At 34.2% G+C, this 15,568-nt stretch overlaps 1 protein-coding gene across 18 annotated transcripts in view; it reads left to right on the top strand.

Moving 5' to 3' along the window:
• Window positions 1-15,568, top strand: part of Nrg4 (neuregulin 4) — a 193,779-nt gene that overhangs the window by 128,787 nt on the left and 49,424 nt on the right. For all 18 annotated transcript variants that reach the window (XM_078049202.1, XM_078049201.1, XM_078049199.1 and 15 more), the window contains one exon: window positions 9,155-9,304. In XM_078049202.1, coding sequence (XP_077905328.1) covers window positions 9,155-9,304 — 150 coding nt within the window. The remainder of the gene's footprint in view (window positions 1-9,154; window positions 9,305-15,568) is intronic.

Here is a 15,568-nt window from a genome sequence, read left to right as displayed (position 1 = left end):
TGTTTGTGAAAGATTTGCTCTTATTAATATGAACTGGATTCTCAAAATATGTCTTAGTGAGAAGGATTTTATTTAAGCTCAGCATATTTCAAGCATTAGAATTTCAGTTTCCTTATTCTGGGAATTTTTGGAATATTCAGTTATATAAGAGCTTCTTTATCCCTATGTCAGTCAGAATAGTACTCCTTTAATTTGAGAGGCTCCATACTGTCATTTATTAATATTCCCTGTAGATACTTCATCCTCACATAATGAGATGTAAGAGCCTTTCTGAAATTTAGTCATACAGAGACAGAGCCTATCATTTCAGCTGTACATATTTGGCACAAGTCAAGAGTAAGCACAGAGACACAAAACTCACTGGTCCACATGTCAAAGAGATGTTCTCCTTTCCAGTGAGCATAACATTTTTAATCAATTTGAACTAAAAAAAAAAAGAAAGAAAGAAAAGAAAAAAAGACAAATAGAGAAATAATTATTTTCCAAGCCTGACAAATCAGATTCTCTTATCCAACATATATATATCATCATCTACCTACTATAATCTTTAGATAATCATACTATGAAACCAAAGCCCTTATCATTGCTCTTACTAATGGGAAATAATCTATGTGCCATAAATGAACAACAACAACAAAAAGACATAAAATTAGTAGAGAGGGAAAAAAATCTAATGAAACAGAGAACCAACTAATTTAAAGTTCTGCTTTGGATTTACCTCTGAGAACCACAAAAAGACAGGCTAGAGTATAAACTGCTCAGGAGGAAGACTTCTCTTGGAATTCCATTCATCTGGCTCTGCCAGGTGAATCCATGGGCATCCCAATGGATTTAAAACTGATTTTTTAAAAAAATATATTTTAAAAAATCATGATTTTCATACACATTGTAATGAGTGGGCTATTCCATTTACATAGATAAACAAGTTTGCATCTTTCCACAATGCCAGGATTTATTGAACATCAATAAATTCACAAGCTACATCAGTTTCATCAGCTTTAGTTCACTAAGTACTCCTGATTTTACTTGGTAGTCATGACTGAGGCAATTCAAGTTATTTATTCCATTCCAATCTTAATTACTAATATCTATAACATGCAAATCACTCATCACAATTCATGTAGTGGTAAAAAGGTTACAAAGAGGCTGAAAAAGAGTTAAGGTGGCCACAGAATACGAAGAGGTAATACAAAGAACAAATACAAATACAAAGAACAAATACAAAGAGCCACTGCAGATGATCAGAAAAGGAGTTAGTGAAGACAGCCATGAAGCTAGCTGTCAAGGTGAAAGGGTCTTGATAAGTCCTTAAATCCATGTGCCCCTGATTTAATTTGATAAGGTAGTAATTTTTTATAAGCATGAATAAATTATCAGTATGTGCCTTATAATTGTTCTTTAGAGCTGGTGGTGGTTCTTTTGTGTGTCCAACATGTGATGGTTTTCTACTTGCACAAACAAGATGCTGGTTCATTTTGCCTTAGCACTTGTACTGCAAATGGAATAACTTGGGACAGGGCACAGCCTGCTCTCTTCAGATATAAAAGGAAGATGTATCAAAATGTATTCAACTGATTAATAAGGAATAAATTATTTAATGAGGAAACCAATAGATGTCAAAATTGACCCAGAAGAGAATTTACTAACACAAACATATGTAAGTTATCAGACATGTTGAAATGAATTTATAAACAGGTATGAAACTGATCAATACTCACAGGGCAGTTTTTTGTCTTACACTAAACAAAATGTATTTGTATTACTATAAGTTGTCTACAATTTACTGAGTTGTAAGATAAAGACAATGAAAAGTGCAGCCATATAGTATCAGATAACCCCAAAAGACACATTTGACAAAAAACCTGGTAGTCTTTTTGCTGTTGTTGTTGTCTACTTCAAACAGAACAACCCAGGTAGCAGCCCTTTCAGTCCTTGGCTTTTTGGCAAAGTTAGACACAAATCAAACAGCCTTCCGTCTACAACTTAGTAGTCTCTTAGAGTAAAAGTGGGGGGAGGGTTTGTGTTCACCTATGCCTGCACTACTAGCTGGTGAGGCCTTGACTTGTGGCCTCACTTTCCTCCGGGCATCTTATGACCTATCCTGGGATCACCTAGAAATAAGCATTGCAGGGTAGAGGTCGGACTTTGTGATGAGTTTAAATCAGCAAAGCATGATCTGTGGAAGAGTTACCCAGAATGACTATTAGTAAGCTCTGGTTTCACCAGAACCCTCCCAAGTGGTATTTGCTCACATGGCCAGAAGTTCAGATCAGAGAGGGGCTTTGCTGCCTTGGCAGAGATTAAAGTCTGTGCTATCTACAACAGTAGCAGTCTCATTGTTGACAAGTCTCATCACTTGTCAGGTGGTAAAATGAAGACAGATCTATTTAAGAGATGCAATATAGAAGTAAAAACATATCATCTCTGAAAAGCTAGTTACAGGAAGCTAAAATGATTACAGCTAAGAATCAATTATAATTGGAAAATACAAGAAATCCATTGTGCTTAAAAACTACTGCATTTGATATGTTGCCTCATTGAATTATATGTTGTATTTTTGGCTATCAGCAGTGTCTATCGCTATATGTTTTATTAAACTTGGTTTCCAAAAGGAATATTAGTATTTTGAATCATTTTATTAACCATAAAAAATTTTATATTTTTCTTAAGGTTAGTTGGTTAAGATAGGCTGGTTCTTGGCATTTTTTTTTCAAAGATAAGACTTTAGCTTTTGCATCTCTAAATTTAGTAGAAGGTTATAGTTCAAAGAAAAAGTTCAAAATGCCCCTGTGATTAATTGGAGCAAAATCCTTTTTACTTTGACTTTTGGCATTGTGCCATGTGCTTTATCAAACATCAGGAATTATCTTGATCTTTAGAACACCTTTATGGAACGGAAATAACAGCCTCAAAGCTGATAATAGAAGAACAGATGCAAATGCATAAAACAGCTGTTCTATTTAGCTATGCATTATAATGCTTTTCATTTTAGTAACCCTCTGATTAAAGTTCTCAGTAGAAACAACTGATATCGTTCTTGACCTCACCATATTTAGAACAAAACTTAATAGGATGAATCTCCTTGACACCTCATATTTTGCAACATCATTGTACTTCTCATACAGGGCAGGATATGGTTATACAACAATGGAAACGTATCTGCTCTCTCAGGACGACTTCTCTTCTACTTGAGTTTTTCTCACTGATTTGTGTCACTTGTTCAAGAGTTAAAAATTACCCTTCAGAACCAACTTGGCTTATCTCATGCTGTTGAAGCTGAGGGCCAATGAAAAGCAAGGTATATCTTGCTTTAAATTTCTTCATTTTCTTCTTATTGTTGCATAATGAAGTTATATCAAATTATGTGTTTTTTCCTGAGGTTTTTATGTTTTGTTCACTCTCTATCATACACTATCTCATTTGGAAGACAGCTAAAAATATTCCTTTATCTTATCAATAAGATTTCATTTGCTACACAGGAATACCATGCAGAGTGACAACTGTGACTTCTGCCCAGCTCTAATACTTAACTTCTTTTGTCAGGAAGTGAACTGATGCTGGCTTCTCTTTGTCTTATTCCAAGTTGGGGCATGACATTTCCCCTGCATTAGAAGGTTGTTGAGTCCTGAAGCCTGGGAAGGTAAGATGCCAGCACGAATACATTTAGAACTGTGGTTTAATTGTGTAAGATTTTCCAGATGTTCCTGGTTTACAGTCTTGAGCCCTCAAGTTTTACCAAACATGAATGGGGAAAATCTCTACAGTTGGAAGGCCCACTTACATATTATTCATAATATTTAAGTATGACTTTATATTTATTGAAAATACTACTTAAAGGGAAAACTAGTATATACCAATTTTATGTATAAATACTTTGTATATGTATAAATACTTTGTAAATGTATATTTTTACCAAGAATCATAATAGGTTATTTCAAAACATATATATGTGATTTGATAGTTTTAATTTTTTCTTCTTATCATTTTTTATTTTTTTAAATTTTTTTTAAAGAGAGAAAGAGAGAGAGAGAGAGAGAGAGAGAGAGAGAGAATTTTAATATTTATTTTTTAGTTATCAGCGGACACAACATCTTTGTTTGTATGTGGTGATGAGGATCGAACCCGGGCCGCACGCATGCCAGGCGAGCACGCTACTGCTTGAGCCACATCCCCAGCCCCCTTATCATTTTTTAAATAAAATTTTTTAAAGAATAGTTTTAGATTTTTCTCCCTGATCATTTTTTTGAGGTAGACAAAATAGGAAGAACAGAGACTTGATCAATTGTTTTGTTAATATGGAGAAACAAGACCACATTAAGAAACTAACAAATCACAAAATTTTATCTCATTGCTCTGGTTAACCCAGCCAGTAGTATTCCAGGGTGTTTCTCTAAGAAAGTATTCATTGGAGAAGACTGGCCAATGCAAACTCCATAATGAAAATCATATTTTTATCCTGCTGTAGTTGACTCTCATCATTTTCTTGACATGCTTCCTTTACTTCCTGTTCTTTAGCTAGTTTCAGTAAATAAAATACTTCACATTTTCACAGTAATTTACTTAATCTAAAAACTTACAGTCCTTCACATTAAAACTATAAATAATACCCTGACTAATGACAAACATGGATTATTCTCTATGCAGTCTATTTCATCATTTATATTCAGACATAATCTATATTGTATTTCAGCATATGAATTAGCTGGGTAATAGTCAATCTTGAAGAAGTCTAGGATTTTGCTTTTTAATCAGGCTTATATTAGACTCATAATTATCTAGAGATACAACAAAATTTTTGCAAGATTGAATATTAGTCAAGTTATCTATAGACATTATTAAGAATATAATAAATGCTTAATAAGGTTACATTTAGGGAACTAGTTAATAAAAGAGGCAAAGGTTGTGATCCAGTCTTCCCTGAGTTTTTGGCATGTCAAATCTGGTAGGAGTTTCATAGGATTTTGGCTATATATGTTATCATATGGCCTTGAATGAACTATTAAAGGGATCCAAGCCCATGTTGCCAGTTTATTTTCTTAAACACTTCTGGTAGTTTTCTTTTTCTTTTTGTTTTGGTTTTTCATTTTTCACATGTTACAGATTGAACTTTGATTGCCACACAGAGTATTCGTTAACTAGAAGTCACCTTTTGCATATGCCAGTATTTGAATTTTTCTTTCTAGGATAGCTGGAAGTGAGGTGGCACTGACATTGAATCTTTCTTTGGCTTGTGAATTCTTTGATTATTATTTTATAATTCTGTTTCTTGTTTCTGAGAAATACTTAATACAACTAACAGAACATTTATTGATCACCATGCTCTTACCCTTTTCTAGCTGTAATTTTTCTTAGGCATTTTATTCCCTACAGATCAATATTAAGTAAACACGGCCTTTGCAAAATGACTACTTTCATTTCAATTTCACTTGTATGATTCAGTATTCACAACAATGTTTGACATTGTCTTATTTCATTCTGACAATAGCCCTATGAAATAGTTAAGGCAGGTGTTGCTCCTTTGATTTTGACTTTTGAGTAGCCCAAGATCATATATCCAACAAGCACCATAGTGGGGTCAGGAAACTAGTTTCCAGCTTACAGTCCAGTGTTTGTTCTTGAAACCAAATGGCACTCTGTTCACATGATTCAAAACCTGGTTCTTTTTACTCATGCTAAATGTCTCTAATGTGTTAACAACATACCTTGAACACAGCAGAATCTGAAATACTTTGCAGTATACTCAACATAGCTACAATATTTAGGGTCAGATTGTTGGTGGTATAAGCTGAATTCTGAGTTTTGGAGCTGCTCATCCTACTGAGCATTTGTATACATTCCAGCATTAATCTTAGGATTCCAGGAAATGGGCATGATCCCTTAGTCCTTGGTATTTACCTCATTAGGTAGCACAACTCTTTACTACTTGGAAATCTATGCAGTAATGAGGCATATAAGTAATTTAACAAGAGAGTTATTCACATAAAGACAAAAGCTACTTAGTTTCGCGTAAATGTGGGTACAAAACTCAACCTTTCTGTGTTTTTCTCGGCTGGTACAAAAAGTTCTCTGTCTGTACTTCATTAAACCTGTTTACCTATAAAAGAGTTGTTTGAAATTCTACATTTGTATTGTAACTGGGTCATAACATTTTCATAAAAGAGCTAGAAGTTTAAAAGTGGACTCCTTGTGCACAATCATTGGTAGGCAATATTTGCTTTTTTATATAATAAATACCTAAAATTGTAAAATTCATTTTTAGGTTAGCCAATTCTACTTCTTAGATAAGAGTATAATATTTAAATGTGACTTTGCCTTTCTCTAAATTCTGATGACTCATTAAACTATAACAAAACTTTTTTCTTGAATTTAAGTTAACCATCAGGATTTCCTTTCCTGCAAGTGCATGTGTTTGCTTTGCCCCTGCAGTGAGACAGAGAAACCCCTCTTGTTGACTGGTTTCCCTCCTATGCCTTTTCCTATTTGCTTACACCCTGATCTGACCCCTGGGCTTATGTGTACACCATTCTCCTGACTCCTTCCAACTTAGAGCATGGTCCAGATGAAAGATTTATGTTAGTTACATCAGCTAGTTTGTCTTTTTTTTTCCCCCTTAAAGTCTAATCTTATCTGAATTTGAACAGCCTTAAGACATCCAAGTAATAAGTTTATAGTTTTTTTTAAATAAATATTTCTTATCAAAAGAAATTATACTGCTTCATTTCAGGATTTATTTATTTAAGGCTTAAGTTAATTTTTCTAGAATATAAATTGAATGCCATTTAAAACATTATTTCAAAAATTGAGAACTTTTTTTTTAGTTATGACAGGATTTTCTTTCAGTGGTTAAAACTTAAAAGAAAAAAAAGTTAGAAGGCATGAATAATTGGTACTTGCTCAATTCTTTGTTTTGTTCTTGTGGTACTAGGAGTTGAGCCCAGAGCACGCTACCACTGATATACATCCCCATACCTTTTTATTTCTTATTTTGAGACAGGGTCTCACTGTTGCTGAGGCTGGTCTCAAACTTGAAATTCTCCCTCCTCAGCCTCCTGAGTCACTGGGATTATACTACCATGCCCAGACTACTGAATTCTGTTTAAAAACAAAAATAATTAAATTGTGGAAGAGTTTTCATTTTATGTTTTGGTTACCTGGGAGATACTTTCCTCTGCTTATCTGTGACAGGGTGTGTGCTGACTGTGATTGTGTGTGTGTGTGTTTGTGTGTGTGTGTTCCCCTTTTGGGAAATGGGAGGTGGAGAGAGGAGAAAGAAATTTTTTCGCTTTATCTTTTTTCTCCTAGTGCTTGTTTAACTGACCTTACTTGTGGAAAAATTAGCATATTTAGACTTTAAGTATTTGTGATTTTACCCCAGAATATTTCCACTTAAAAGCATTTCAGTCTGCCCCCCAGGTCTCATCCTTACTTTTCCTTGTTTACCTCCTCAACCTGATCTTCATAGTAGTTTGAAAGAATATGGATGCTGCTTTACCTAACCCAACTCTGGCAGTGGGAGCTCCCACAGTAACACTGCTGCCTCACACAGCCCGGCCGGAGGCTCATGTGGAACCTTTCCTCTGCTCAGCTGGCTAAAGTTGATCCTGTGTGCTATACCTCAACATCCTTTCCTTTTATTTATATGTAGACTACTTTATTAGTCTATCACATTAGTTGTCAAAGCTACTGATTAGTTTGTGTGTAACTTTTAAGACCTGTGTCTTTATTAGTCTAGAGAAATGACAGTAAATTTCTAAATATCTACCTAAGCTAGAAAGAGGTAAGGAGGAGAATTAACTTAATACTTTCTGTTTTTGATAAAACAGCTTAAAATATAACACCCTTTTTTTTTTAAACACAGAATTAGTGCTAAATTTAGTTTACTGTGGATTTACTCCATGACTTCTTGGGTTGCTTTATAAATAAAAATTAGTTATATTAAGATACTATATCTTAAATGCAACTGCAAAATAGTAAAATTAATCTAATGTTATGTCATTCTTGTTAATTTATATCAATCTTTGCGTTTTATAATCCTTTGAACACATTGACAGGGAGAAAGGAACTTGTTAATACCAAAGATTATCATTCTTTGTCATATAGTATTATTTCTTTTGTTTTTGTGATGCTGGAGATCAAACCCAGGGCCTTGCACATGCCAAGCAAGTGCTCCACTACTGAGCTACACCTCCAGTCTTGTCATAGGCCTAGAGAGCTAAGGGTAATTTGCTTTAAAATATTATAGTTGGCTCATGAGAATATTAAAAAGTATTCTAACAAAGACAACTAGTAATGTAGGGAGTAGAGCTACACTATAAAGTCACAATATTGAAGCAATGTGGTAGAAGTCAAGATTAGATGTACAGATAATTGAAGAATAGAAATACTATTATTTACACAAATTTGACGTGTTCAAGTAGGCATTGTTAAACAGTGGGTAAGGTATTGAATACTTAATAATGAGGTTGAAATAACAAGTTAGTAATTTTGAGGAAAAAATTCATTTAGCGCTAAACCTGTACCCAAATGCAACAAAATTAATTTTAGATATGAGTTAATTTGAGTTATGTTCAAACAATCACATCATTGAAAATCTAGAGGATAAGTCAGGTGTCATGTTGCTGGCATCACAACTCGAGGCTGAGACAGGAGAATCACGTGAGCCTGGAAGTTTGAGACCAGCCTGGGTAACTTAGCGAGACCCTATCTCAAAAGAAAATCTAGGGGCTGGAATTATGGCTCAATGGTAGAGCACTTGCCTAGCATGTGTGAGGCACAGGATTTGGTTCTCAGCACCATATATAAATAAATAAAAGTTAATCGACAAAAAAAAATTAAATAGAAGTCTGAATATAATTTCTTTATAGTTTCTTAGCCATTAGAAAAATGGAAAAAGAAGACAGCAAACATTGGTCTAGAAGCCCTTCCACTTCTTACCATCCTTAAGTGGGATGCACCCTTATAGAATCTGCCCCTATCTTGTAAGAAATCTATTTGTTTCATTGTAACTGTATCCCTTGAGCATCATAGGGCATGTCTCTTCCACAGTTATAATCTGAAGATTAGTCTCTCCTTCCTTCATACAAGCTACCTTTTGCTGTCCAGATTAGCTAATGGAGCAGAGATGCATTCTTTATCTGATATTTTATCCCTATAGGTGCGTTGAAAATTACACAGGAGCTCGTTGTGAAGAAGTTTTTCTTCCAAGTTCAAGCATTCAAAGCAAAAGCAACCTGTTTGCAGCTTTCCTGGCATTGACCGTTCTTCTAGTAACACTTACCATTGCAGCCCTCTACTTCCTTTGCAGGTAACCAAAATAGAAACATGCTCTTGAAAATAAATGTAGCACATAAAGTAGTAATTCCACTAAATAATTAATATGCTTTCACTCTGGGAGGTTTTATGTTTAGAATTATTCCTCTAATGCAGCTTTTGTAATTAATTTAAAAGTAAATTTTAAAGCATCTTATTACTAAGTAGTCTCAATTTGTCCTTTTTTACTACCATCATAATTTGGACTTTTTGGACTTTCTTAAACAACTAAGGTTTAAACTTACTAAGGTAAGACGTCACCTAAATATTTACGTGTTTGCGGCATGATGACTATAGTGAGGGTGGGTCTACCTTCTCCTAAATATTTAAGTGAGGTCTGTTTTAAGTTAAGTCTTGAATATGAAAGAAAAAAACAACTTATGCAATACTGGAAATAAAAGTTTAAGACATGTGGTTAATATGTAGAATTTAGAGCCTACTGTACTGTAGGCACTGTGCTTCACATAATTAATCCCATACTGAATAAGGAAGACTTGTTCCCTAACTTCATAGGAGATTTAAATCTATGTAGAGAGAGACAAATAAGCAGGCAATTAATTTGGGAACACTGGTAACTCATAAGAGACAAAAGGAAAAATTACTTTCATGGAGAATGCTGTACACTGAAGATTACTTTCATTCATCAGTTTTAATCTTCAGTGTTTTTTGAAATTGTGTGAAAATGTGAAATTTATTAAATTTAGGAGTTATCCAATATCATAACTCATCATTAACATTTACTAAATGCATACTGTATGCTATTCATACTTGTGAAAAAGAGCTAAGAATAATCATAAAAGAGGTACAAGTTGGCTTAAGAAGTTTATATTCTAAAAAAATATGTAGGTAAAATAGTATTTCATAAAATATTGATTTCTCTCTCAATTGTTTTATGTCAAGGAGTAATTAAGATTTGGAAGGAGTTCTTTTTTAAATATGTGGTATCATGTATTTTATTTCAAAATACATCATGAAGGCAATCCAGTAGGTTTTGTCTCTCATAATTTTAACATCTGACTACTTAAGATACAAAAAGTTACATACAAGCCCATTGGATCAGGTTGTGTTTCCCAAATATAGCCGTACAATAGCTTTCATTTCCACATACTCTTCTGCAATGTGATCTTGCCACTCTCCCATCAAGAGGTAGTTTATTTCTCTAAATCTTTGAATATGGGCAGGCACTATTATTCCTTGGGCCATAGAATTCTGTTCATTTCAGTTTTGAAGTGGCCTAAAAGCTTCCACTTCTTGCCACCCATACACAGGATGCTCCCATATAGAATCCATCCTTATCTTGTAAGAAATCTAAACAGCACAAAGAACCAGCCCCACAGCCAGTGACAACTGTCAGCCATTTAAATGAGCCATCTCAGACGTCCAGTTCATTTGAACCTTTGATTGACTCCTGACTTAGCTGCTGATTGCCTATAATCACAGAGACTCCAAGCTAAAAATGCTCAGCTATCAATCCACAGAACCATGAGCAATAATTTTTTTTATTCCACTAAATTTAGGGTGGGCTAGGTGCAGTGTAATGCCTGTAATCCCAAGTGACTTGGGAGGCTGAGGCAGGAGGATCGCGAGTTCAAAGCCAACCTCAGCAATTTAGCGAGGCACTTAGCAACTCAGTGAGACCCTGTCTCTAAATAAAATATGAAAAAGTGCTGGAGATGTGGCTCATTGGTTAAACACCCCTGGGTTCAATTCTCAGTACAAAAAAAAAAATAGGGTGGTATGTTATACAGTATTAGATAATGAGAACAGACATTGGGATTTGATTTACCCTTGACTTTAAATGTGTAAATGTCTGGAATAGTGAATGATCTATTCTTATTCTAGTCTTCTAAACATTTGTCAGTCAGTATGCTAAGGGGAAAACTAGCTGATTAACTACTCTAGTGCTGGCTTCGGATAGAGTTTTAAACTTTTAATTGGACAATGAATTACTCTTTGTACCACCAGTTATGATCGTCTAGGTTTGGCTATAGTAACTATCAGCGTACTATGATTTGAATTTAGTGAGCTCCAAATTTTATGCATTGGAAACTTAATTCCCCAAGTAATGAGGGTTCTACCAGCATGAATGAATGAGTAATCACTAGAGTGGCTTTGTTATAAAATAAGTGCTCTCTGGCTTGCTGGCTCTGTCTCCTCAAGTGATGCCCTCTGCCATGACAAGACCCAGATCAAAGGCCCTCATCAGTTACTGAGCAAAATACCAGTGCTTGTAAATTTCCCAGGCTGTGGTATTCAGTTTTAGCAACAGAAAAAAAGAAAGACTAAGACACAACCTTAATAGTTAGTGACTCAAAATGTTAAAAGACTATTCCTCATATTTAATATGTAATTATTATGAGCTAGTACACATGGTTTTGCTAATCATATTCACTTAAGGACTCAAATTATGGAGTAATCACTAATTTCACTGCTGTCAGTTGTCAAGCCAGAGGAAAAAAAGAGCTGGAGGGTCTCATACTTGAAATGATCTGCCTAAGTGACACACATCACTGCCTACTTAATTAACTGGCCAGAACAAGTTTCATGATCCTACTCAATTACAAAGAGTGTCAGAAAATGCAGTTCAATCATTTGCTTATAAGTTAGAGAACCAGAAGTACATGTCTAACAGTTACCAAAAGTCTTAATAAGGAAATTCGATATTCTAGTGGGATTTGTTGCCAGTGGATTTGTATGGTTTTTAAATCCATAGAATTTAATATTCCTATAATTATCCAAAAATTATTTTGTCAATCCATAGAGTTTGTGAAGAGCATGATATGTTGTACCCCACAGTGCTCAATGCCACTGAGCATCAAAGTCTCAGATATGATACCTTTCTATTCATAGTTGCTCCCCAGACTGCCAGAATTTAGAAATATTTTTAATATGAAGAGCACTAAAGTAGACAAAATAATGTCTTTGGGGTAGAAAGCATAGTCATAATAGAAGAAATAGATTATATAAGAACAATTAGTTCTAAATAAAAGAAGGGGGAAAAATTCTTTAATTACAAATGCTATGTGGATTTGCATTCTTCCTGAATTTAGACACTCTGAAGTGGGAGGTGGGTGGTAAGAATATAAACTAGTCCAGGCTGGAAATGTTTCCAGGCTGTTGACAGAAACAAATACAAATCAATGCTGGAAGAACCTACTTTCATTCTTTACCTTAAAAAGCATCTTAACATCATAAAAAGAATACCAAACAGAAGAGAAAAGGTACCATTAGTTAGAACTACCAGAAATAACTGATAGTAGACTCAGATATTCAAAATTTTTACTTTTCCAAAAGAATCAGATGTGATATAAATTACTTATGTTTTATATCTATCAAAAAATAAATGAGAGACTTAAAAATAAGCAGATTTTACAAAGACCAAAACAGAACTCCAACAAATAATTATAATTTTTAAAAACTCAGTATATGTCTTAGTTCAAAAGAATTTATTTAAAGATTAGCTAAGGGCTGCCAGCTATGGGTCAACTCATTAGCATATGAAAAGAAACCAATCATTTCAGAGATTCCAAGGATTATATGAATTGTGTGCCAGGAAACAGGGACTAAGACTCCATTCTCATGACCTGATTATCTCCCAGAAAATCCTATCTCCAGATACCATCACATTGGGGAAGACTTCAACATATGAATTTCTTTTAGCCTTCAGGGACACAAGGCAGTATATAAAATTAGCAAAGTCTCAAAATACAAATCAAAATTTGAAATATAAAGGAAAATTAAACAAAACTACTATAATAGTTAAATTGTAATGTATGACTCAGAAATTTATAGGTAGATAAAAATCAGTAACATAAGATTTTAACAATATAATTAACAAGGTTAATCTACTACTTATAGTAGCCAATAGCTACAAAATTCTTTACAAGCTCATACAGAATATTTTTTAAATTCTTCTGTCAATAAAGAAGTTTTTATCACAAGAGGCAAGAGGATCATAAGTTTGAGGCCAGCTTTAACTACTTAGCAATATCCTGTCTCAAAATAAAAATAAGAAGGTCTGGGGCTATAATTCAGTATACATGAGGGCCTGGGTTCCAGGCCCAAACAAACAACAACAACAACAACAAAAAAAAAAACCAGGCCCAGTTTTACTAGTGAGTTTCTTAAAACAAACCACATGCTATCATTGAAGATAGATAAACAGAAATATTCACTTTTTTTTTTTTTTTAGACTAGCATCATTTTGATACATCTACAAAGTGTACTAGTCTGCTAAGGCTGCCAAGACAATATGCCACAGACTAGGTACCTTAAATAACAGAAGTTTATTTTCTCCCAGTTACAAAGATTAAAAGCCCAAAATCAAGATGCCACTGTAGTTGATTTTTGGTAAGGCCCCTCTTCCTGGCTTGTAGATGGCCGTTTCTCTGGGTGTGCATGAAGAGGAAAAAAACCTCTCTGGTGTCTCTTCCTATTATAAGGACACCCATCATTTCGGGTTAGGGCCCTACCCTTAGCCTAAAATTACCTTCCCTAAATACCACCTTCAAATACAGTCACGTTGGGAGTTTAGGGCTTCAACATATGAATTTTGTGGGGACACGATTTAGTTCATAACAGATAACATTATGTATTAGAACTCTCAGATGAAAGAGAACCAGTAGGATGTAAATGTGTGTGTGATACACACACACACTTTTTAAGAAACTGACTCAAGCAATTATGGAGGCTGCCAAGTCCAAAATCTGCAGGGGCCAGCAGGCTACAGATCCAGGGAAAGACTGCTATTGCATTTCAAGTTCATAGGCAATCAGGTTGGGAATCTAGAGAAGAGTCAGTATTCATTTCAATTCTATAGGACACAGAATTCCTTATAACTCCAGGGAGATCATTCTTTAGTTATTAAAACCTTCAGCTGATCAGATAAGGCCCATCCACATCAGGAAAGCCACTCTGTTTTACTCAAAATCCAGATTTAAGCATTCATCTCATCCAAAAAACATCTATCTGATGATCTTGGATTTATTCTAGGAAATGCAAAGTTAATGGAACATTAAAAATTAAGCTAGCTAATATTAAAAATTACAGGTGGAATGCACCTGTAATGCCATCAACTCAGGGGGCTGAAACAAGATTGCAAGATCAAGACCAGCCTGAGCAACTTAGTAAAACCCTGTTGTTGTTGTTGTTTTGTTTTGTTTTGTTTAATAGAGTTGGGGATGCAGTTCGGTAATAGAGCACTTGCCTAGAATGCAGAAGGCCCTGGCTGGATTCAATCCCCAATACTGAAAAAATAAATATTTCATTTTACTTATAGATTGAAGGAGAAAAATCTTTTAGCCTTCTCAATAAAAACTTATACCAAACTAAGAAGAAAAAAAGTATGACTATAAAAAGCCTAGAGCTTTTCCATTTTCCATTTGTGCAACATATGTAGATATTTGACATACAAAAGGGATGGTATTGCAGAGCAGTGGAGAAATAATGGGCTTTCAATAAAAGTTTTTGGCATTATTGCTTATCCATACAGAAGAAAGTAAAATTGAGGTTTTGCCTTACAGCATACGTCAAAATCAGCTCAGAGAGATTAAAGGCTTATATTTGAAAAGCTAAATGAAAACTATTAGAAGAACATTTAAAGAATATCTTTGTATCTTTAGAGGATAGGGACAGATTTTGGAAATAAGAATCATAAAGCAAAAGATGACAAAAGAAATGGCTAATAAATTTGCTTTTATCAAAATTGAAAACTCCTAGTTTCCAAGATACCACTAAAAAAAGACCAACCAAGCTACAAACTAGAAGAAGATATATGCAACACAAGAAATATAGTCATGGATATTTATTTCTTGAATATATCAGATCACTAAGAAAAAGGTAAACATGTAGACAAATGGGAAAAAATAATTGAATTTATAAAAGATGAAAGATCCAGAAAATAAACATGCAAGCCTTGCAACCTTTTTATAGAAATGCAAGTCATACCCACAATGAAAAACCATTATTTCACCTGTGAGCCTGGCAAAATAAGTTTTTTAAATCATAGCCAGACAATATAAAATGGTTTTATATTAAAATTTGAAAAGTTTTAACACTTTTGAATCAGTTTGAAAATACCTTGTAAAGCTGAACAAGTGTGTGCCCATTCTTCTTCTGGCTACAGGTATCTGATAAATTCTTGCAGATGTTTACCAGGAGTTTATAGTAGAATGGGTTATAATAATAAAAATATTGAAAAGTACCCAAGTTCTCATGAACATGAAATGGACGAAAAGTTACATCATTCAAAAGAACAATA

This window comes from Ictidomys tridecemlineatus, chromosome 5 (genome assembly GCF_052094955.1).
Source record: "Ictidomys tridecemlineatus isolate mIctTri1 chromosome 5, mIctTri1.hap1, whole genome shotgun sequence".
NCBI lineage: Eukaryota > Metazoa > Chordata > Mammalia > Rodentia > Sciuridae > Ictidomys > Ictidomys tridecemlineatus.
The sequence above is the reverse complement of the archived record's forward strand: the minus strand, read 5'-3'. Positions and strand labels throughout refer to the sequence as shown.